General features: G+C 53.4%; 1 protein-coding gene across 2 annotated transcripts; it reads right to left on the bottom strand.

Annotated features, from left to right (window-relative positions):
- Positions 1–23,805, bottom strand: ITGB3 (integrin subunit beta 3). 2 transcript variants are annotated; one of them, XM_039701058.1, is made up of 15 exons: positions 23,508–23,805; positions 18,495–18,580; positions 14,139–14,331; positions 11,989–12,241; positions 11,116–11,278; positions 9,739–9,900; positions 9,501–9,596; positions 9,246–9,335; positions 8,725–8,859; positions 7,651–8,080; positions 5,234–5,456; positions 4,863–4,963; positions 4,653–4,772; positions 3,515–3,681; positions 1–2,686 (listed from the first exon to the last, which is right to left on the bottom strand). In XM_039701058.1, exons 1-15 carry the CDS (start codon positions 23,563–23,565, stop codon positions 2,618–2,620), a joined length of 2,346 nt encoding a protein of 781 aa, XP_039556992.1. In that variant the 5' UTR covers positions 23,566–23,805; the 3' UTR covers positions 1–2,617. The 2 variants fall into 2 exon arrangements, with proteins under 2 accessions (XP_039556992.1, XP_039556993.1); XM_039701059.1 differs by lacking the exons at positions 1–2,686; positions 3,515–3,681 and adding an exon at positions 3,710–3,878.

Below are 23,805 nucleotides of genomic sequence, written 5' to 3' on the forward strand. Positions count from 1 at the left end.
TGTATTGGAAGTGCTTTGCTTATTTTTTGCATTTATTAGCAGAAAACAGTTTACAAAAGGAGTTGATGGGGTCCAAGGAAAGAGCACTTCAGCACTTCCAGGAATTAAAGAAGCAATAAAAAGAATTCTGGCCTTAAGTGTTGCTGTAGGAGCTGTGTCAGTGGGATGGATTTCAAGGTGTCCCCACTCCCTGGAAACCTCCCTGGGTCAAATGTTCCTGACCAGTGTGGGAGATGGTCACTCAGCCGCCCAGAAGGAGGAGGAAGGCTTGGGCCGAACACGTACAGACACCACCATCTAGTGGTGCCGGGCTCCAACAGCCTCCATGCAGCCCGCAATGGGCACGTCCCGCGGGCTTGGACCTACTGCCGCTCCCAAATGGCTTCTCCCAGGGAGCTGAGAGCAACCACAAAGTCCACGCCCTGCCCCAGGAGGGACCTCCGACTACTCCTTCTCGTCTGCTCTGTCCGGCACAGCGACACCGCCTTGATTTTGGGGTGGAAAAGTCACTCCCGACTCCCAACAGCTGCTGCTTGTGGACATGGGCTTGATCCTGCAAATAGCCGTACCCCTTGGCATCAAGGGCAGTGAACTGGGATAAACTGGGGTATGCCTCATCCCGCAGCTCCATGGGAAATGGAAGTCTCCTGCCTGAATAGCATATGTGGAATCATTGGGGTTTCTCCAGTGGAAGCAGCCCCAGGAAGCCTGAGGGGAGCTCATCCTGCTTCTTCATGTTGTAGCCAGGCTCTGCCTTTGCCTTTCCCTGAGTCAACCAGCAGACAAAATGCTCAGCCTGTGGCCAAACCAAGCTGGGCCTAACTCCACTCAAGCCCAGATTCCACTTGGGTGCTGGAATCACCCACTGAGCCCCTGCCTGGCACAGCCAGGGACACTGAACACTGCCCAAGGTGCCTGGATACAGCGTGGGTTGGGAGCACCTGGTAGCACGGGGTGTGTGTGGGGTGTCAGAGACCCAAGCAAACAGGATGTTGCATGCTGGGGTTCACCCACTTGCATGCAAATGAGGTGCTGCCAGTACCATAGTTTGCTGTGGGCTTTGGCCCACCTTGTGACCCCCAACTTTTTATTGACCCTGAGGAGGGAACCAGTAACAAAGCAGAGACCCCCATGGGGGGCCCACAGCCCTGTTTGCCCTGGTTCTGCCATCTGTTAACCCATCTCATCTCAAACCAGCTCCCCTAGTTGTGCTGGGCTGTCAGGGGCTGCCCTCAGGGTAGAAAGCTGGACACAGGCTGAGGACCACACTGATCGTAGTCTGAGTGGTGTTTGGTTTTTTTCCCCCTGGTTCTTGTTTGTTTATTATTATTTTTATTTTTGTGATGTGAATCACTGGCACTCTAGTGCTGCCCATCCATTGCTGGCCCCCCTCCAGGGTTCAGCCCCAGATCCCACCCAGCACCAACTGCTGCCCCTGTTCCCACACTGCTGGGACAGGCCAGCCAGGGAACAGGGGCACAGGGCCACCAGCTCAGCCAACACGCTGCTGGGGCCGTTGGGGCCAACCCCACAATGGGACCAAGGTCACTGTTGCTTTTTGGGGCAATTGAGGGGAATTGAGCCATGTGCTCTGGCAGGGCAGGGACCAGGCAGCAGCACTGTTACAGCCCAGCACTGCCCCTGGGACAGCTCTTTGTTTTCCTCCAGGGGCGACACACAACTCCAGGCAGCAGGACAGAGCCTGACCCCTGCCTGCTCTTCTGGAACCCTGAGCCACACAGAAGTCCAGGGGTGGTGCAGTTTTAGACAGTCCAAAAAACACAGTAAGGGGAGAGAGGTGGCCAGGCTCAAGGGATATCAGGTGTCATGACCCTCCTGAAGCAGCTGCTGGCACATCCATGTGTGCGGTGGCACAGGGACAGTGGAGGCAGACAGGAGGAGCTCAGCACCATCCCAGGGGCTGAGCCAGGCTGCAGCTGGTACCAGCACAGCTGATGCTACATGGAATTGGCAGGTGGTATAGACTGAATGCATTGGAGGGAGCGAGGGAGGGCACTGTTATGCAGGGCACAGCTTTTTACCACCCTGGGTAACAGCAGCACCAGTGACATGTGGCTGCAAGAAGAAAGGAGCTGCTGGGCTGCTCGAGCAGTGTCCTGAACCCCGAAAGCCAGCGATGGCTCCTGCTGCTGGCAGCTGTTCTGTCCTAAAGGAGAAGGTGCCTGTGCCCAGAGGAACTGAGGCCAGTGCAGAAGGGGACTCCAAGCAGGCAGAGCTTCATCAGCACACACTGTGGAGGAGAGCACAGCTCAGCATGTGGTTCCAGCAGCTGCTCCTGAAATGCCCATGGCCCAATGAGCACCAAAGAGTTCACAGACTGACAGAGATCATCCCATTTCTCTGTGTTCAGTGTTTGGGGGGGCCGGTGGCTTTGCGAGCGACCCGCTGAGGTAAGGACCAAGGTTTGCCATGGAAAGCACGTCCCTGCAGTTACAGTGGGGTGACAGACAATAGGGGTTGGAGACAGTCAGGGACTTGTTAAATCACATCCAGTCATTCACACAGGCAGACACAAACAAGCTCTTCTGTAAACTGGGTTCCAGGAGATCCCATGGATCATCAGCTGATCCCATGGCCAGTGTTGGATGTGGCATCCTTACATGTTCCCACGGTATGTAATGTTGGTAAAGGTAGATGTGGCCTCTTTATATAAAGGGTTATGGGTCTGGAGGAAGAAAGAAGATGAAAAAGAGCATTATCACTTTGTGCTTGGCATCAGCATTTGTTCTACTTAACAGCTGGGGTAACTGAGGTACTGTCTCAGCATGGAGTGGTGGATCCCTGTCTCCATCCAAGGCTTTGGATGAGCAGTTTAATGGCTCCCCATAGGGTTTCATGTGGCAGAAGAGGGAAAAGCTGCTGTGGAGGAAAGGAAAAGCAGCAGGAGCTCGGGAGGAGAGAGACCTCTTGAAAGAGCTTCCCATCCCATCCCATCCCATCCCATCCCATCCCATCCCATCCCATCCCATCCCCTCCCATCCCATCCCATCCCACACCATCCCTTCACTTTGTGGGGGGTTAGGAGATGGAGGAGAAGTGGGGGACAGGTACCAGTCCTGTCCCAGCCCCCTCCCTTGTGCTCGGGGTTCCTCAGTGCTTTCCAGCATCCTGTGGCAGGTGGGACCTTCTGCCTCATTCATGGGATGGAAACACTGCTGTGAGCAGTGAGTAAGGGGGCCGTGCTGCTGACAAGTGCTATGGATATGCTGGAGGGGGAAAAATAATCTAGGACATCTCCTATCACCTGTGCACAGCCCCTGGGACCACAGCAGGCTCAGGGAAGGGGTGTCCTGGTTGGCAGTGTCACCCTGAGTCCTGCATGGGACACTGTCCCAGGCTTTAGAGAGGAATGAGACAAGCTGGCCCTTAAGGACCATGTCATGGGACAGCAGCTGGGCTCTCATGCCAGGAGCACTGGGATCTGGATCCCTCAAGGCAGAGGCTGTGGGGTTTTGGGGCTCCTGCCCAGCACACTCAATCCACTGCTCCTCACCGTGTCCCACTTGGCCCTGGCCTTCTCCTCCTCGAAATGGGCGAACTCACGGCGGTCGTGGATGGTGATGAGGAGCTTCCATATGAGCAGGGCAGCAAGGCCGATGAGCAGGATGGCACCTGTCACCGAGAGCAGGACCACCAGGACGTCTGGCCCCTTTGGACAGTCTGGAGCAGAGAGGAGGGCAGGGTTGGGGGGAGCTCAGCACCCCCAGGGCAACTTAAAGCAGCTCTGGGGCTACCTGGCCATGGGTACATGGAGCTCCTTTGGTCTCAGGAGGGCATCATCCTCCTCTGCCAGCAAGCAGAAGCCTCTACCCTGAGCACAGCAGGCTCTGTGAAGGAGGATCCCGTCCATGGGGCACCTGTGCCAAAATACTTGAGCACCTGTCTGTAGGGTGGGAGTCTGCACCCAAGCCTAGAGCTAGATCAGGGGCCTCACAGGTCCTGCCCACAGTGGGGGATGACACTGGAGACCAAGTCCTTGTGCTTGTGAAGTTTGCCCCAGCCTCTGTCTGTGTGTCAACACTGAATTAGCAAATGGGGGCAGGGAGATCCAGTGTGAGCCTACACAGCTCCTGCTCCCCCTGCACACTGCCCTGGGCCATGTGGCCACCCCAGCCTTTGCCCTGTCTCTCCTCTCCCATCTGGCTGTGGGGCTGGGAAGTGTGGGCTGTACACTGCCCATGGCAGACAGCTGCAGTGAGAGCAGGTGGCTGCCTTCATGGCCCTGCTTCTGAAGGATCTGCAGCCACATAACCCCCGGCTCAGCTGAGGTCAGTGGAGACCCCAAGCTGCTGATGGGAGCCCTCTCTTATCTGCTTCCCAAGAAAAATCACCCCCACAAAGTCAAACACAGGATCAGGGCAGTGGGAAGGTTGAACCCCCATCCTTGGCCTCACTGAAGGGATGAAATAACTTAGGAAATGTGATACCTGAGAGGCAGGAAATCATGGCCTGCTGGCACTGAGGAGGGGACAAAGAAGTTCTTTAATCCCTCTCAGCCCCCAGCCGTGGTGCCCCATGAGCCTGGCTGGAGTGGGAGGTACAAAGGGAACTCAACATTCCCCTGTTCTGCACAGAAATCCAGCACAGTACATTCTGCAGCCCCCAGCCTAAGCATGGCAGTTGGGTCTTACCAGGCTCCTCGATGACATAAAGGATGGACTTGCCACTGGAGTCCTCGTAGTACTGGAACCTCATCACACAGTCATTCTCATCCTTATAGGTGCAGTTCACAGCATCCTTGCCCCTGTCACCTGCCAGAGGAAGAGGCTCAGAGTCCCCATGTGGCATACACAGCCCCTTGGATTTCCACGTATTAGAACAGGGGTTGGGTCTCCTCTTACTCAGTTCCTGCACCGTCTCAATCTCGTCACGGCACATGCGGCTGCAGGACTGCTGCTCCACCAGCTTTCCCCGCTCAAACTTCTTGCACTCCACACAATCCCTGTGGAAGAGGAGGGAAGTACCATGAGCTTTTCCATGCTCTCCTCAGGGAACTGTCACACCTTTCAGTTTCAGGTTGTGGAAATCACAGCAGTCCCAGCCCTACGGGGCTGCAGATAGTGAGAGCTCCTGCCACCAGTGCTGCCAGCTCCATGATGGGATATGACCCTTCTCAGCTCTCTGCCAGCTCCCCAGTGGAACATGACCTATCCCAGCTTTCTGCCAGCCCACAATGTGGTATGACCTGTCCCAGCCCTCTGCTCTTTCTCACTTTTTGATGGTGCAGGCGTCCGGGCAGGTGGGGCACTTCTCGCAGGTGTCTCCGTAGGAGCCGGGCTGGGTGCACTCGCAGCGGCCGCACACGCAGGAGCCGTGGCCGCTGCACACCAGCCCGTTGCTGGACATGCACGTGTCCGTGCGCGTGGTGCAGTTGCAGTAGTCTCCTGTCCAGTCTGAGTTGCACAGACAGTCCCCACAGCTGCACTGCCCATGGCCTGGGGACAACCAAAAGGCATCAGAACTCTTAAGTGTCTCCACAGAGCCTGTCAGCAGTTCCCCGTATGGATGCCTATGACCCAGAGTGGCAGCTCGTCTTCTGTGGGCACTGCAAGGCAGACTGGCCACCTAGGACAATTCCTTTGCACTGTCCTTGGGGTGGGACACAGAGAAGCTCACACCAAACCCGGACCTTCATCATGTCCCCAACACTCCTCTTATACCCCCCAAGCAAGAACAAACTCCCACTTTTCAGGCTGAGCTGCCCCAGCTCCAGCAGCTGCAACTGGAGATGCTCCATCAGATCTGTCTCTGAGCAAGTCAAGTTTTTTTCTGTGGCTTAGAATTTCAGATTGAGTCAGGACATCTGGTCAAAGCCCCCAAGTCTGACTCCTTTCTCAGGCCTGGACCAGACAGGGAAAGCTGACTGCTGGGAAAAGCCCAATACACACTCACTGAGACTGGCTTACTCAGACAGACAGATAGGCATGCTCAAATCCTGCCAAACCCTGGAGCTATTTGGATTGTGGTTTATTTCAGCTCAAAGAGGAGACACAGCAAGTGGGAGAAACACTGTGGAGCTGCAGGCGCTGACCTGTCCTAAGCCCTGAGCACAGTGGGAGGGACACGTTGGGAATGCTGCTCCCAGCAGGGGATCGGCTGGGCACCCTCCCGGCCATGCCCTTGGAGGCACTGGCATGTGAAATAAATGTATAACCCCATTAATGAGGAACTAGGGCTGACTCACAGGAAAATAGTGCCACGCTGGGTGACAAGGCATGGAAACAGACGGGTAGGCTGGGGAGAAGTGGCTCAACAGGGTCAGAGAGTTCAGGTTAATTAACAGCCCACGCTGGCCAGGGGCAGCTCTTCATCATTGCCCCTCACCCATCCTAGGGACCTGCAGCCCTTGTTCAAACAGGAACAGGCTCCTTGAGGACACTGACTACTCAAGGTGGGGGAAACCCAGTGTTTCCACCTCCATTATCAGCAGGCTGTTAAGATAAAGGATCAATCTGAGCAGCACAGAGGCAGTGTGAGCCATGAAGTTGTCCTGAGGGGCAGGTGGGATCTCAAAAACTCAGTCTGGGGACATTAGGGAGCAAGAATCGAGTGTCATCTAGCCTCAGGTTTCACCTCATCCAGGCTGGGCTCCAGCAGAGTGGAATCAGCTTTGGCCACTGATGTTTTCCTGGGGGATTTTTGGGATTTCAGCAGGGAATTGTTGTCTTTTTCTGACACTCTGTTAGCAGCCACCTATTCTGGGCTTACAGAGGGAGGCTGGGGTTAGGAATGGGAGTGGCTACCCCTCTCCCATTCCCCCCTTAAATCAGTTTTGTGGTGCTCTGCTCCTGGAGAGGATGTGCCACAGCTTCATGCCTCATTCCTATGCACTGTCACCTCTCTCACATCCCTTAAATACATGAGATGGGCAGAGCACTGCAATTCACTCAGACCTTCAGTGTTGACTGGAGATGTGGGTGGAAGGAACCTTAAATGAAGGTTCCTGATGGGTAAGAGGCCCTGGCATACCAGGACATTTGGAGCTGCTGTTGGGATGGGGTTTCTGCAGGAGGGCTTCTTCTGTGGGAGGAAAACTAGACAACCCAAGGACCTAGTCCTCTCTTTCCAATGCTGAGAGCAGCTGGGCTGGAGAGGGGGAGTCTGGGAACATGTGGCAGAGATTAATATTCAGGAGGGGAGATGCTGTAAGGCCAGCAAGGAGGGAGGATTTACTTCCCCAACACTTTTGCCAATAGAAAGTCTTCCAGAACTGGGTGGAGGATAAAACCCACCTCTCCCCACCCCTCCCCCTCCACCCTAGAGTTTGTTTCTGCAGAGCAGTACTCCTAATGTGTTTGAGCTGTATGGTTCAAGCAAGGTCCCTGCCCTGTACACCCCAGAGGTGCTTTGCTTGGTCCCCACCAGCCACACCAGGCCTCCTTTTTAACCTTCTAGCCCATCCCCACTCCCAGGTCTCAGGCACAGGAGGTGCTATCAGTGGCCAAAAAGGTAGTAATTCCCCTTGCATCACTTCAGACCAGGGCTGGTGCGGGTAGATTCACGGCTGAACAAGTCAGAACTGGGGACAATTCACAGGACAAGCCCCAAAATGACTGGTGTCTCCCTTGCCCAGGATCTCAGTCAGCCTAAACAGCCCCAAGCTGCCTCCCTGCCAAGCCCAGCACTCACCCGAGCACATCTGGCCCTTGAAGCGAACACAGGAAAAGTCGTCGCACTCGCAGTACTTGCCCGTCACCTTCCCGAAGTCGCTGCTGTGGCACACACACTGCCCGCAGATGCACTCGCCACGCTGGCTGCACAGGGGCTGGCCTGGCCGGGGGCTGCAGTTGTCCTGCTGTGAGGGGTTGTACTCCTCCTCCGAGCACTCGCAGTGTGAGCCCAGGCGCCCAGGGTTGCAGCGGCACACGCCGCACTCCAGAGTGCCATTGCCATGGCTGCAGGACGGGCTGTTGGTCTCGGCGTGGCTCTCACACGAGCACTCGCAGTTGAAGTTCACCACCACCGTCAGGCTGTCCTTGAAGCCCACAGGTTTGATGGTGAAGGATTTCTGCTGCTCCTGGGGGCAGCCCCGCACTTTGGCCTCGATACTGAAGCTCACCTGGAGGGCAAAGGTGTGTGTCTGGATGTCAGTACCTGCTCCAGTCCATGTCCCAGCTTAAGGAGCTCAGAAATGGGAGCCACCAGGTCCCTTTGGGCTCATCAAAGCTTATCAAAGCTGTCCCAGCACAATGGGGGCTAGATAATGTGCTTGCCATGGTAACCAGGAAAATTTTAGGTTTGATATTAGGAAAAATTTATTCACTAAGAGGTTTGTCAGGCTCTGGCACCGGCTGCCCAGGGAAGAATAGAATCACTGTCCCTGGAAGTGTTAAAAAAACCTGGAGATATGGTGCTTAGGGACATGGTTTAGTGCTGGACCTGTCAGAGATCAGTTAGTGGTTGGATCAGACTTGATGGTCTTAGAGGGCTTTTCCAACCCAAATGATTCCAGGTTCCCATGCCCTGTGGGCAGCAGCCCAGGCTGAGCTAGAGACATCAGAGTTGCATCCAGCAGATTCAAAAAAGCATTCTCCTCCTTGCACCCACCCTGCTGGACCTCTCTCTCTAGTGCTGAGATTCCAGGGTCTGTGTCACCTGGGAGGTCATGGGACAAGCAGATAGTGCTGGTGCAGAGCAACAGATGACCTGGCAGTACTGCTATGTAGAGGGGAGAAAAGCCAAGCCCATGAGAGGGATCCTCACCGTGTCCCCAATCTTGAGCCCCACGCAAGACTTGAGCCCAGGGATGACCTCGTCGTTGAGGCAGGTGGCATTGAAGGTCAGGGACAGCTCTTCAGGGAGGTCACGCACCTCCAGCTCCACTTTGGAGCGGATTTTCTAGGGAAGGAGAGAGGACTGATGAAGACACAGCACAGGCGGGGCAGAGCTTAGGCCTGGTGGGGTCCTCCCCTGCCCCCAGCACCACAGTGGTGCTCCCATGCACATGGGAAATGAGCCAAGTGCCCCAAATCTTTCTCAAGCCTCAGCTGTGTCATTCTCTACAGGGAAAAGTTTTCAAGACAGGAAAGGACAGGCGGTGAACACAGTGATCTCCCACCCTCGGGGTGCCTGCACACATGGGTGGAGGCAGATGCTCACAGCTGTTCCAAGGAGGATGCTTGGGACTGGGGGAGGTGACAAATCTGTGTGTTGTTGGCAGTGGGAAGCGGTGGCTGTTTTGTTACGGAGAGTGCTGTTATGGGGCCATCACACTGCACACTCACCCCATAGGAGTCCACTATGAGCTGCAGGACATTGCTGGAATCTCTGGACAAGGTGCCCACAGTTGTGCCTGGGATCAGCTCGCTGTAGTTCTGTAGGAATATCATAAACAGGGTCTGTTTGTGATGGGTAAATGTGCCATGGCTGGGCGAAACCCCGTCCTGGAACATGAGAGCTTTGATAGGACAGACCACCAAGCCATGTCCAGCCACCCATGGCCCATCAGCCACCCAGGAGGGTGGCTTTGCATCTGGTACCTGGTAGAGGCCAACAACCGTATCTGTCACAGCAAAGATCAAGTTGATATTCTTCTGTGAGAGTTTCTCAGTCATCAGGCCCAGAGAGGGATAGTCCTGGGGAAGAGTAGAGCTATAGCCTAGGACCCACCTTGGTCCCCATCTTGCTCTCCAACCATGGCTGAAACACCTTTCCCATCCCATGGGGACCCAAGAGGTGCTCTGGGCTCCACAACCCCATGCCTAGGTCAGGCTTTACCAGTGTGGTGGTGGCAGAGTAGAAATTATCCTTGTCGATGTGGCACTGGGCATCATTGGGCTGCACGATGCCAGCCAGCCGCCCGTCCAGTGCGATGTGGGTCTTCGCGTCCGTGGTGAAGACGAGCAGATGGGAAGCATCATTCCTCCAGCCAATTTTTTCCTGCAGTGAAAGGCAGCTCCCAGTCATGTGTCAGCACATGCTGAGGGCAGTCCCATGTGCCAGCACCCCACTGCTGCCTTGGTGCAGGGGGTCACGGCTTGGCTGTAGAGACCAACCTCAGCACTGGGAACCAAGGCAATTGCTCTCGCAGGGAAGTGGTGTGGGAGTGTGGGGTCTGTAAGGGGGCCATGGGCTGCTTGTAGGTGAAAGATGAGTTTTAATTGGTTAGAGTGTTAATCAATGTGGCTAATGACTCAGGGATGCAAGATCTCCAGCAAAACCAAGGTGAAGGCACAGGAGGTGCTATCTCTTCTGGACTGGTCACTGCAGGGCTCACATGAGATTGTTCCCGAGCGCCTGCTCTGCTCCTCTCCCCTACCACGATCCCATGAGAGTCCTGCTCTTCCCTTGACTATTGGGCTGGAAATGTCTCACTTGAATGTTGACCCTCTCCAGAAATCAGTCATACAACAACTCAGCAAGGCTTATGATCATGTCCGGCGTTGGGAAGCATGAAAGTCTGACAAGAAAGTCTCACAGATATGGATGCTTGGCAGAAAGATTTTTCAATGTAGAATCTGAAGAAGGAATAGAGATAGAAGCAAGATTTGATATAGAAGAAAAGAATTGCTGAGGAAGCAAAGGATATGTTAGTTAGAAGAGGTTTTCTGACTTAGAGCAAAGGATAAACCCACCTCAAACACGAAGATGCTTTTACCAAGTAGAAAAATAGTACAAGCAAACAAGTCAGCTGATGTTGCAAGTAGAAAAAAGGTCTCAGAATGAATTTTCCACAGCAAGAAAACTGAAAAACAACTTCTAGCTTCAACTGTAATGTACTAACTTTTAGTAGTTGGAGAATAGTGAGATGAATATGGCAATTATAGTAGTTATGATAGGCTATAGATAAAAGTTAATAATAATACTGTATTAAGATGCTCAGCAAAGTATATAATGCATTTGTACCCTAAGCTAAGGGTCTCCAGGCCTGCCTGCAGCTGGAGCTGACAGCTTTAGGCACAGGCCCTGTCGCCTACGACCCTGGACTGCTGTAACGTCTTGGATGTAATAATCTGCATTTGGAAGAGCCGCCTGGAACCCCGCATCCCTCACTACGGCTCTTGCAGTCCAGAGGGATTGATTGGTCCCTGCCAACCCGCCTGGCCCAGCCTGGTGACCCTGTGCTGATCCCAGCCAGGCCTTTCTGCCCCTTACATCGCACACGGTGGCCTGGATGATGGCATCGAAGCCGCCCTCAGGTGCATCGCGGTTCCGGGAGACGCTCTGCTTCCGCACCTCCTCGTTGAAGCGAGTCACCTCATCCGTGAGCGACAGGACGTGTTTGTACCCAAACATGGGCAGGCAGGTTTCCCCGATCCTGTGGAAAGAGAGCACTCAGGGCACAGGGATCATCAGGCTCTTCCAGCTCCCATCCCTGCCCTACAGACATTCCACATCCCATGGTCCTGCCCAGGATGTGCTGGAGGGACCCAATGTCCCCACAAGACCCTGAGGCTGGTGAAGGACCTTTTAAATAAAATTAATGTTGTAGGGATGCTGGGCTCAGGTCAGCTCCCAGCTTCAGTCCTGCTGGGATTTTTAGGAGTAGTTTTCTTCCAGCCTCAACATTTCTTTTGAAAACATGATGCAAATTTTTTTCACTCAAGAGCTTTCCTGTGATAATCGTATTTCTAATTTAGACCTGCTCCTCCTCCCTGTGCCAGCAAAAAATAGACTGCACCAAGGTTTAAACCCTGTCCAGAATTAGGCATCCACTTTCTCCATTCCTCTCTTTTCCTCCCAGGCTCAACTTCACTCCTCTGTCTACCCCGCTCCTAGTAGCACAGAGGAATAGGGAATGGGAGATGAATTAAGTTCCTAACACCCCTGCCATTCCTTCCTCCTCACACTCTTTCCCTGTTCCAGCCTGTTGTCCTTCCTTTGGGAGACAACCTTTCAAGAACCTCTCAAACACAGGTCCTTTCTATTGGCTCCAGTTCTTCACCAACTGATGTGGATTTCCAGCCACATTGCAGTGGTGTTCCATCAACTTCTGGCCCTTACAGGACTCTCTCAACCTGGACTTACTCATAGCAAGGGTTCTTGATGGCTTCTGGAGGAGATATGTACATGTAGGGGGAAATGGGTTTGTCCACAAAGGCCCCGAAGCCGATGCGTAGGTTGCTGGTGAGCTTACGCATCTCACTGGCCAGTTTTGTGCCCAGGTTCTGGATGTTCCTCAGATCATCCTTCATTGAGTTAGACAGGTCCATGAGGTAGTAGATGTCCACAGGGTAATCTTCCACCTGACGCACTTGGACATGAAAGACCTGGGAGTCATCTGCAAAGTGACAGGGCAGTAGAGTGAGATCTTGTCTCCTGGAAGGAGGAGGGGAGCTTACCACAGGATTAGCGGGGAGAGGTCAGCAGGAACCCAAGGGGATGGCTAAAGCTTCTAGGAGGAGAACATTACCCTTAGACAGAGGGAAAAGCTCTTAGTCAGGTGCTTGCACAGGAGATGTGTTGTGCACCCCTTGGAAGTGTCCAAGGCCAGGTTGGATTGAACTTGGAGCAACCTGGGATAGTGGAAAGTGTCCCTGCCCATGGCAAGGAGTGGAACAGCATTGTCTTCAAGGTCCCTTCCAACCCCAAAACTGTTCTGGAATTCTATGGCAGATGGGGGTTATGTCTCCTGTTCTCCTAAACTCTCAGTGCTGGGACATGAGCAGATCTTCCTGTCCAGGGTTGACCTCTCAAGATATCCTACAGGAACAGCTGGATGGAGTGAGGGAAACCCCCAGTGTGTGGGCAGCAGGTCTTAAAGGGATCACAAGGCAGGGTGCAAGGCTTCTTCAGAGTTCTCTGAGCTTCCAAGGACTCTGATAATTTTCTGCACCCTCCTCAATCCCTGTTCTTTCCTCTCCTCTTGGCTCTCCCAGCCCCTTCTGAGAAAATTTTGGTGAAACATTTTCCATTGAAACAAAAACCTCCAAAAACCTTCTGGGAAACATCCCAGTTTTGATGACTTTTGCACATCAAAAAAAAAAAAAAAAGCTGAAAACACTTACGGTTGACCTTTTCTTTCTGCCTTTTTAAGAGACACAGGTCCTTTCTTCTAATCTTTGAAATGGTTTCTTTGAAACATAACCTAGGGCACAGCTGCAGCCTTGTCGGAACACCTCACATGTTGAGAAAAAAGGCCTTAACTGAGCTTAAATTATTATTGTTTTCACATTTCTGTCTAAATCTGCACACCATGTTCTTTCAGGATGAAGAAAGTTTCAAAATTTATGACAGCCCAAAAAGCTTCATCCTTTCTCCAGCTGTGCTGGGAACTCACCATGGAGCCAGGGGTCCCATTTTTGTGCTTAGAGAGCAGCTGTTTGTTCTCACTGAGATGAAACCATGAGGATTCATGGAACATGAGCTGTGACCTGTCCTGCTTGTATCCTTTGTGATTTGATGTTGGTGCATGAGTCAAGGCAGATGACTTATGCCAAACCTTCTTGGTTTGGCAGAGATAAGCTGGGGGGTCTCTCCTCTTTATTCCAAGGAATGGGGATTTACAGCACTCAGAGCAGCATACTCACCTTCCTCCTGACAACAACCTTTAGAGCTAAAGAGAACAAGGGCCACTTAACAGCTCCATGTCCGGACTGTGTGGGGATTCCTCTGTGTGCTGTCCTTCCAGTGGGGCAGGACTCCTCCTGGCCGTGCCCAGGGATGTGCACAGAGGCCATGTGCACTATAGTTTTGCCTCCTGCCTGGCATCCTTGAAACTCCTGGATGCTGGCAAAGGACCAGAGCAGTTAATTGGCTCCAGCCTGCCTGCCTGAGCAGAGCCTGGGATATTACAGGGATCTGGTGGCAGCCCAACCCTGGTTGCTGCTCTGTGGCTTGTTAGATATGAGCTGACTTCCACCCAGACATTCTGAGCACAGCAGCAGTACCTCAGAACGGCTTTATAAAATACCCCATGTGTTGTTGAAGTTGCATCCTATCCTGCCCCTCACACACCTCAGGACTGAGGCAAGAGAACGAACACAGCGATCAGAGAGCTCAGCTGCCCACCCGAGATGTTCTGGAGGATTCTATGCTGCAATCAGCCTTGGCCTTGTCCCAAAAAGACACGAGACCACCTTGGCCACTGAGGCAGAGCGATGGCTCACTCAGTGCCTAAGCCCTTTGGGTTATTCCCACTGCATCTCCCCTTCCTTCAGCAGTCTGGGGGCTCTTACCTGGCCGCAGGTTCAGCTGTATTCTCTGGGGACTCATCTGGGTGGTGGTGGACCCCCCTGAGCCCTTGTTGCTGAGGGGCCGGTCCTCCAGGATGGTGACGCTGCTGCTGGGGGACTCGATGTGGTCCTGCCTGCAGCCGTTGTGCAGGAGGTTGGCATGTAGGTCACAGCGAGGGGTGGACTGTGCCCAGACCTGCAGCAGAGGGACACAGTCAGGAGCCTCCCAGGACTACGCTGGGAGAAGGAGAAAGGACCCCACCTTCTCCCTGGAGAGCCCCTGCTTTATCACACCTAACTCCAGAACAGGATCAAAGGCTTCTTAGGGCACATGGTCTCTTGCCTGAGGAAGGCAGCAGACAGAGGGAATTTGGGATCACCAACTCCTGCTGGAGCAACTCCTGCAGGAGCCCATCAGTCCTTGCCAAAGAATGATGGATAACACACCCCTGCCAACCTCCTCCTGACTCCTGGCAGCTGGAGCCTTAGGTTTGGGTTTTGGCAGAGCTAAAAGGAAATCCCATCTCTCTGGGATGGCTAGAGGAGGGTGAGGCAGGATGTGAACATGGCAAGCTGGGTAGAGGCAGTGTGGGACTTTTAAAATTATTTATTACTTTGACAAAAGACAAATCACCTTTTCCCCCATTTTTCCAACAAGGGCCCTTATAAATCCTGCCATGAACAAGGAGAGTGTCCACTGTGGGTGAGCTCATTGCACAGAGCAGTGCTCAGTTCCTGTCTGGAAGTGGATCAGACTTATCTCCAGCTCTCCAGCTTCCTAATGGATGGAGCCGACTGGGGAAAGGAGCACCAAAAAAGGAGTGAAAGAGAGCAAAGGCACTGGGGCTGCGGGAGAAGCCTTGAAGAGCCTGTCAGGGGTAGGAAGCACAAAGTGTGGAGTCATGGTGAGCTCCAGCCTTGTCCCTCCTTTCCTAGAAAGCTTCTGCGTTATCACAGAACATTCAGGAGGGTTCCTATTCCTTTGGTTGCCTATGAAGACAAATATGGGAAGAATTTCTCTCCCAGCCCAACACTGCTGTGATCTGCTGCCTCATGCTCCTGCTGAGGGAGCACCCACCCTCCCCTCCAAAGGGATTCTTTATCTCCTGCCCTCAGCCCAAATCTTTCTATATTAGAGTCCTCCAGCATAGGACCACCACAGCCTCTTCCTGCAGCAAAGGGAGGTGGCACAAGTCCTGGTGGGCCTGGTTCAGTGCCCTCCCTACTCCTGGGATGCTGGAATCCACTGCTGAGCCTTCCAGTGCCAGAGAAGTTCCCATGCAGGATATCAACTGCCCTGAGCTGGGTTCAGGCTGGTTGAACCCAGAGATGAATTTGTATGTTTTATGCAAACGAGTAGAAAAACACAAATGGTGTCAGGAGGCCCTGGCTGGCCCACAGCCCTCTGGAAACTGTGGCCAAGTGAAAGCCAAAAAATACATCAGCAGGCGTGTTCCTACCCTGCCCCCGCCTGGGCAGTGTGCTGACAGAGAGGAGGACAAGTCATCCCTCCAAATTAGCTCCCTCACACCCACCCACCCATAAGCTTACTCCACAGGGCTCCCTGCTGTGAGAAGGGGTGGCTGGTTCACTCCAGATCCCATCAATCATCATGTACATTCCCGTCCCAGTCAGGGAAATCACTGGAAAAATATGTGGGTGAAAAGCATGCTGGGCAGGTGGGTTTTAACCATGGTGCTCAGTGACACCTGGAGATCCTAGGGAGCTGCCAGGACCTCAGAGGCCTCATGGCACCTTATGGGATTAACAGCATCATTCCTGCTGTGAGATTTCCATGGAGAAACTGTTTAAGCCCAGGTTAGACATGTCTGCATCCTTCCCCTTTCTTTGGAGTCCTAAATACGGTGACTGACTCAAGACTTACAGGAGCCTCCCCAACAACAAAAACTACCACAAAAGTGGGACATTTGGCTACAAGACCTGGCAGCCCCCAGTCTGTTTTTGACCCCGGACTCTGCCACTTTGCTGACACAACTCCTGGGGCACAACCCTAGTTAGGAGTGACCTGGAGGAAGCTTGCTGGTGACAAACTCACAGTACAGGGATTTCATCCATGAGAAACCCATTCCCTGGGTTTATCAGCACAGCCCTGATGGCACCAGCTCCCTCCAGGGAGATGTGGGGAGACGTGTGCACCCTCTCTATCCCAGCCATCCCACAGCCCTGCCCAGAGATGCTCGCCAGCTCTCCCTGCCCTCTGTCCCACTGCAGAGCAAACATCTGCTCACACTCCCTTCAGAATGGCAAACCTGATTATTTTATCCCACTCACTGCCTCCAGAGCTGATTAGTGAGGGCAGGGTCAGGCAGGGCTCTGGCAGAGCCAGTTCCATCCCTGAGCTCCCAGGGCGGCGGCCTGTGGGAACCTGCGTATTCCCCAGGGCATCTCTGTTTTCATCTCGGACACAGCCACATGCAGCATCAGCTTCTCTGCAGGACAGCTCTTGGGAGTGCTCAGAGCACAGATACCTCCACACACTAAGCTAAAACCTTCCAGCAGCTTCTCTGAAATTCAAATCTGGTCCAGTCTAGCCTCCAAGAGACCCAGAGTGGGTGACATTTTGGGTGGGTGAGACCCTGAAGGAAATCCTGCAGATCCTGACAGGCTGGTCACAATAATCTCCAAAGGGGTTTTAGATATATGTCTCAGTGTTACAGCTTGGCTGTTTTTTTTTTCCAGAAAAGCAGATGAGAACATCTATTTGCTGGTAAGAGTGGTCAAGGTTTCTGAAAAATAAATAAAACTCTGCTCTGCATCAATGCTCAGGGGTGGGAGGGTGGTCAATGATCACAAGAAACCACAATGAAATCATGAAATCCTTCTCCAATCCAAAACCAGAATGGAGCAGGAGTAAATCATCACCCCAGGCTCCTTGGGAAGGCAGTGTGAGTGCAAAAGGGCTGTAGTGGGAGCAGAAGGAACACAAATATGGGCACTGTCACTTTAAAAACGGGGGGCTGTGCAGTATCAGAACCCTCCCCTACCCTAGGGAAATTAAACAAACCCACAGAAAAAACCCTCATTTGCTAAATTAAGACAACGTGGTCCAGATGTTGGAGGCAGAGTTGCTGATCGGAGCACACAGCCCAGCTCTGGGGGCTGGGCCTAGCAGCAGGACGGCTCCCTCCGTCCTGCCGTGCCTGCCCGGCAGCACAGCTCGGAGCAGCACTGGAAATATTTCCTTTTTTGGAAACCTTTGCTGTTCGGGAGGAAAAAACCCATCACGGCTCCCTCTGCACCGTCAAGCCACCGGTGCCGGCCAGGATCAGCGGCTGGGAAGGAAGAGCCCAGGCCAGCCACCATTCCCCCTCGGAGAGGGAAGCCAGGCCCCTTATCAAGCTGCATGTTTTAGCCACTCCTTGCGGGAGATAAGATGGGCACAAACATCTTTATTCACACCACATGCCAAGCGTCAGATCTGATGGGCAGCAAGCCAGAGGCCTCCCCTCTGGGTATGCATTGACCCCAAAGCATTAGACAATTGCTGGCATGACTGAGCAGCGTTTTCCACCTTGGATCACTTTTCCCAGATCTTTTCCAAGTCCCAGTGGGCATTATGGGCACAGTTGCAGCTGATAGAAGTGGGTCTTCAAGGATAGAGAAGAAGAAAGCAAGGAAAGCCTTGAAGGTTTCATCACTTCTCCCCATCCCTATCACCTCCCTTGGCCCTGCCCTGGGGCTCCTCTCCCATCCCCTTGGGAAACTCCCTCCTCTTACCCAATGGATTAACCCCCAGGGCAGCATTTTTGGAGGGCAACGTGGCAGATATGCTTGGCTCTCACCTACCCAAATACTATGCTTTGAGAGCACTCACATCCACTTTAGCTTAGTAACCAAAACCAGGCACCTTGTCTTCTCCCCTTATTTCTAATGAAAAAGGCTTTAAAACCCAGCCTTTAACTTCTGATGAGTATTTTCGATTCCTCCTTGCAGACCTTCCAGGTGCCCTTCCCTTTTCAGCCCTTCCAGGAATTAGGCCTCTTCAGCCAGTGCTTTACAACAGGTTTCCAAGAAGCAAACCACAAGTAAACCAACTTTTAAAATGTACATTGTTTGAAAGATAAAAGTGAATTCCTAGTGGAAACACCACAATTTCCTAGCCAGCTCAATGTAGCTCCCACCAACACACCCAGATAAGGGGCATCTTTTTGGAGCAAGGCAGAAGCAGTGCCCACTGACCAAGTGCCTTGAGCTGAGGTTCTGAGCCAGGTGCCACTAAGGAGTCTGTTTAGATACAGTGGGAACAGATGGAGACTAAGCTTGTGGCTGTAAACTAGACTTACTCCAAAGGTTCTTCCCCTGCCCTTCTCAGGGCCCTGCTCTGCCCCCAGCTCTTACCTCAGCAGAGCACCAGGCGCAGAGGGGACTGACAGCCAGGCACTGCTTGCAGGAGTTCACCCCACGGGTGGTGCAGATGTTGCCCCCTGAAACAACAAAACAGAGCAATTACAGCCCACAGAACCTAAACTCACATGTGTGCTCAGCCACCAGCTCCTGAGCAGCCAGAGCTCCACTAGGGCCCTTCTCTATCCCTTTTCCCAGTTGCAAACCCTGGATGTTGCCTCCTTGCTGTCTCCAGCCTAGTATGAGCTGGGCTTCATCTTGCCCAAGGCTGAGCATCATTCCCTACCTGCCAGCTCCTCGAAGGGTCCTCTCACCCCTGCAGCATCACATGGGTGTTGGAGTGAAGCCCCCTGGCAGGGGGTGCATGTATCCTTGGAGACACTCCTGCAGACACTTTGGGGCAGCAGGAGTGGAAAGGGTAAATTCCCAAGGTACCCAGGGAATTCAGGGTGGTACCCACAGCCCTGCCAGGGATTGTCTGCCTCTTCCCATCACCTTGACCCAGGGTGGTTGTTGACACCTTGAGCAGACACTAAACTCAGTGGCTGGTCTTGGCTAGGCTTCAAATCCAGAAAAAGGAGGGGAGTGAAAGGGCACAAGTCCAGAAATGTGCTGGTGGTGGCTGGCACCAATGTCCCAGGAAAGCTTGGGCTCTGTCAGTGGCTGTGGGGACTCTGGGAGATACCTGCTGCTACCAGTCCTGAAGGCAGAGGCCAGTGAGCCAGTGGGGGAGAATTAAAGGGCCACAAAATGCCTGTGGAGCCCAGGGGCAGGAGGAGCTCCTCTGACACAGACCAGAGTGGGTGGGCCTGCGGTTACTGCTGCCAACGGCCGATGTGACAAGTGGCTGGGACATCGCTGCTGTGGCGTCACCCTTGGCTCTTCCTCCCTCCCAGGCACAAGCATCTTAGCAGTTTTAGGATTCCCCAGGCAGAGAAAACTGCAGCCAAGTATCCACTTGGCTGGGACACACAGCAGCCTGGGGAGCCTGGGGGATGCTGGCAGGGAGCAGTGGGCACTAGGGACTCCCCCTCTGCCCTGTGTGCCCCCATGGTTGCCCAGGGCTGTCCCAGCAGTGTCCCACAACCACAGGAAAGGGAACACAAAGCAGAAAGAGGAAATGGTGAAACAATATCATCAGATCTTTGAGCAAAACCACAACTACAGCACCGTGCTCTCCTGCCTGCTGGCACGTAGCCAGGGAGTGTACACACGTGTTCACACCTGTGTGTGTCTATTTGAGGGTGGTGTCACAGGCTGTGGCTGTCCCAGGGGCCAGTGGCTGCTTGGGGATGTGCCCCCATTGCACCTATGACACCTGCAGTTCCCACTTGTCCCAGATTCAACTAAAGGCTGAGCCCAAGTGCCTTATTTAGCACCAGTTTTGGGGCAGCACCCATGCCCAGAGCTCTCATCATACCCTGAAATACCTGGCTCCATGTGAGGATGGGACAGATTTTAAATGTAACATTGCCCAGAAGAGTGACAGGTTGGTCTGCAGTGCTTCCTGCACCTCAGCCATGTGCCACCAGCAACACTGATCCTTGGGTGGACAGGGCTAGGAAGAGGGAAGGCAAAGGGCTCTCTGAAAACAGCAATGACAGCACCATCTCCCACGACTCTCGGCTCCTGTTGTGTCCATGTGAAATCCCTCCTGCCCTGCCAAGTGCCGGTGGCTGCAGCCAGAGCACATGCCATGGATTTGTGCTGTGCAGCTGGGAGCCAGCTGGGAGGCAGTGCCCAGACAGCCCTCAGGGACAGAACAGCCCTGGCAGCTCTAGGTGCTCTGGACTAAATGCTCAGAGCTGCCAAGCCCGGGGCCACTTGCCTGAATGCAGAAACAGCTTCCAAATCTCAGGTCCCTGGGGAGCCCTGGCTCTTTGATACCAGACCAGGATGAGGGCGATGGGGAGAGGTGCCAAGTACCCGCCTGCCACAAGCCAGGAGTATCCCTGCTTTCCACTCTCACATCCCTCGTGTGGTAGCCATGTCTAGCTGCTGGCTTATAACTGTGGTTGCTCAGCTCTGCTCAGGCAGTTACAGCACAGAGTGCCACAGCAATGCTGCTGGGCCAGGCTCCTGTTTAATGCCAGTGTGGGTTTTGTCCCCTCATGGTGGGTTTTATCTGGTTTAGTCACCTGGCTCTGCCCCAGCACCCACCTTGCTGGGGAAGGGCAGAGCTGACAACGGCTCCACGAGGGCTCTGGGACATGAGACTCACCAGTCCAAATCCTGCCTCAAACAGGTTTTCGCTGTGACTTGACCCAGTCCCTCAGCCACTCTCTGCCTCAGTTTCCCCTGTGCAGTGGTAACCTCAGTTTCAATGAGACCAGGTTCCACTAAAACTCCATGTGGAGGATTCCAGGGTCATGTCTGCTGGCAGAGTCCCAGGGTGCCTCCTCATGCCATGAAATCTGATCTTGAGGCTAAGGAGCCCCAGGACCCTCTGAGCTCATCTGCTCCTCACCACTGGGTACAAATTACCTCCTGCTTGTGTGCAGCCCCTGGACCCTGGTGGTCTCCTTTCCTCTCCTTCTGCTGCCACCCCAAAGCCCAGGGGTTCTGTATCTGCTGTCCCCTCTGTTTGCTGGGGATGTAAATCCAGTCTTCTGGTGGATTTTGGAATGAGGGCCATAGACCTAGGCAGAGCACCGTCATGGCTAGGGAGCTGCCCATGGGCTCAGGTGGAGCTGCAGCTGGGAAGTCCCTGTGGGGGGGATGCTGCCGTTCCCAAGGCTGCCCTGGGGTCTGATGTCCCATCATGCCACCGTGCCAATGCTGGTGGCTTTGCCTGGGGCTCCCTGGAGGTCTGTATCTGCTCCCAGACTCACACAGCCCTGTGCTTCCTATGGTGTCCACCACTCCACTTTCCTGGGGATGGAGGACCCTTCCCTTCCTTGGAACCAATCTCCAGCACTGTCCAGGGCCATTTTTGGCTGCACTTCCATGGGGCTGGATGGAGCAGGACCTGGGCAGTTACGACCATCCAAACATGAGGCTGCTCCTGCTGTGAGCAGGCAACTGCACACCCCCACCACAGGGAAATGCTCCTTTTTTGGCAGTTCCAGCACTGTTTGCATGGCTGGATGCTGGGATGCAGTGTTGGGAGAGTTTTGTGGGAGCAGGGATCCTGTGAGGATGTGGGAACAAAAGCACAGATGGGCAGAAGTGGAGGATGTGGAGGAGGTGGAGGATGTGAGAGATGGGAAGGATGTGCAGCTGGAGTCCTCTCAGGTTGTGGCCCTGTGAGTGCCTGGCAGTCCTTCCCAGACTACCTGGCTGTGAGCAAGTCAACACCATCCCACTACAGCCTATACTAACAAATTCTATATTTTCTAGTGACTTTTTTTTTTTTTTCCATCTTTGGAGCTTTTTTTCCTTGCCATAAAAACTAATAAACCCAAGTACAAAACCTGCATTTGTAAACTAGGATAGCAGCTGCTTTCATACAATGAGCTGATCCTAAAGACTCCAGTTTTTGGGAAAAAAGAAAAAAGCAATCCTGAAATACAATGAAATGGGAGATAAACTGCACATAATGATGGGAACTACCCACCTGGGGCTGGGCAGAGCTGTGGTCCTGAGAGAGGTGAAAGCAGGGAATCCCAGACTAGCCTGGATTGGAAGTGACCTTAAAGCCCACCCAGTTCCACACCCTGCCATGAGCAGAAACACCTTCCACTAGACCAGGTTGCTCCAAGCCCCATCCAGCCTGGGACTGAATTTAGGGAAGTGATGGACTTGAAAGACCCCAGACGTCTGTGGCTCAGCATCACCCTGTCCTGACTGGAGAAAATTACTCAGTCCCAGTCTGCACTCAGAGTACCCTCTGAGTGGTGCAGGAGCAGCCACACTTTGTTTTCCCCCTCTGCCAAATTGAGCAAGAATGAGCACAGAGAAAACCTGATAAAGACATTTGAGGAAACTTGATAAAGGTACAAACCACATCCTCTCCAGCCTTTTCCTTTGACTAGTGATAAGGATCTGGGCTTTCTGGCTGATCCCCACCCTACCATTCTGGGGTGTTTCTTCTCTCAGGCCTCTCCCTTCCTGCCAGCATCTTCCTGGAAATGGGTTGCCCCAAACTGAGCACAGGCACCAGAGATACGTGCACAGCCCCAAATTGCAGCTCTGTGAACTCAAACTCCTGCAGGGGTTATCCCATGTCTTGTACTGATGACAGCTCCATCCGGCAGCAGATCAGAGCCTCAGGCTGTTCCTGGGAATTCACTAAAGTCTGGAATTCTTTAGACGGAACAATGTTAGCCCAAACCCCAATTCTGGCCATGAAAACAATGTGACCGATTTATAAATCACCATATTGCAGTTTCTAGATTCCCTTTGAGGCCGAGTCACTAGGAACACACCTGGGGAGGAGATAATGCTCTTCCAGGCTTTTCTGTACTTCTGACATTGAAAAACTATTTTAAAACACAAACTACATTTATCCTGAGATCATATGATGATAGAAATCGGATTTCTTAAAGAAAAGCATAAAAAAATCCATGAGAAAAATAACACAGGATAGCAATGCTGACACAAATGCCCTCTCCCCCCTACCCTCCTCCCCCCCGCCCTTAAAATGTACTGGCAGAGGGAGGAATTACCTGACGTGATTTCTCCCAGTGAATTTTCTGTTTATAAAGGATGAAGCCCAAGTCACACCCCAGTCCTTGCATTACAAACCAGTAACCAGAGCCAAACACGCAGTAGGTAGATCCAGTAAGATCTGCCACATCCAATAAGAATAACCCACCAAAATATGTCTTGACCCTATAACATCCTTGAGAAGTTCCTGGCCCGACCCAGACGAAGCCCGGCCGGCGTGAGCAGCGCTTCCTATGCGGGAGCGCGCTGCAGCTCAGGCTGCCAGCTCCCCCTCCGAGTGATTTTCCCATGAAATCACAGACCCTGGGAAGGCAGAAAGTCCTGGGATTTGTAGAAGTAACAGGCAACAGCTTCACTAAATGGCTATGAGCAGTGACAGAAGCGGCAGAGCGAACCTACCCCAGCTGCCAGTAGCGCAGAGCAGGAGGATGCCGAGCGGCACGGAGAGCTGACCCATCTTCTCGGGGCCCCGGGGTGGGGGGACTGCTTGGACCGGCCCCCCACGAGTGACGGGCAGCGGCTCTGGAGTAGCTGGAGGCTTTTAGCGGCTGAGGAGATGAATCATAGGGCTGGGTGAATGACACACATGGCGAGCGGGGCGGCCGGAGCGAACTGCTGCCTCGTCACTTCGGAGCCCGGAGTGTCCCCGCCCGGTCTGCCGGCAGCTCCTTATGAGGTTTTCACTCTCTAGGCTTAA

The sequence above is a fragment of the Passer montanus genome, unplaced genomic scaffold, assembly GCF_014805655.1.
Source record: "Passer montanus isolate IOZ18808 unplaced genomic scaffold, ASM1480565v1 scaffold148, whole genome shotgun sequence".
NCBI lineage: Eukaryota > Metazoa > Chordata > Aves > Passeriformes > Passeridae > Passer > Passer montanus.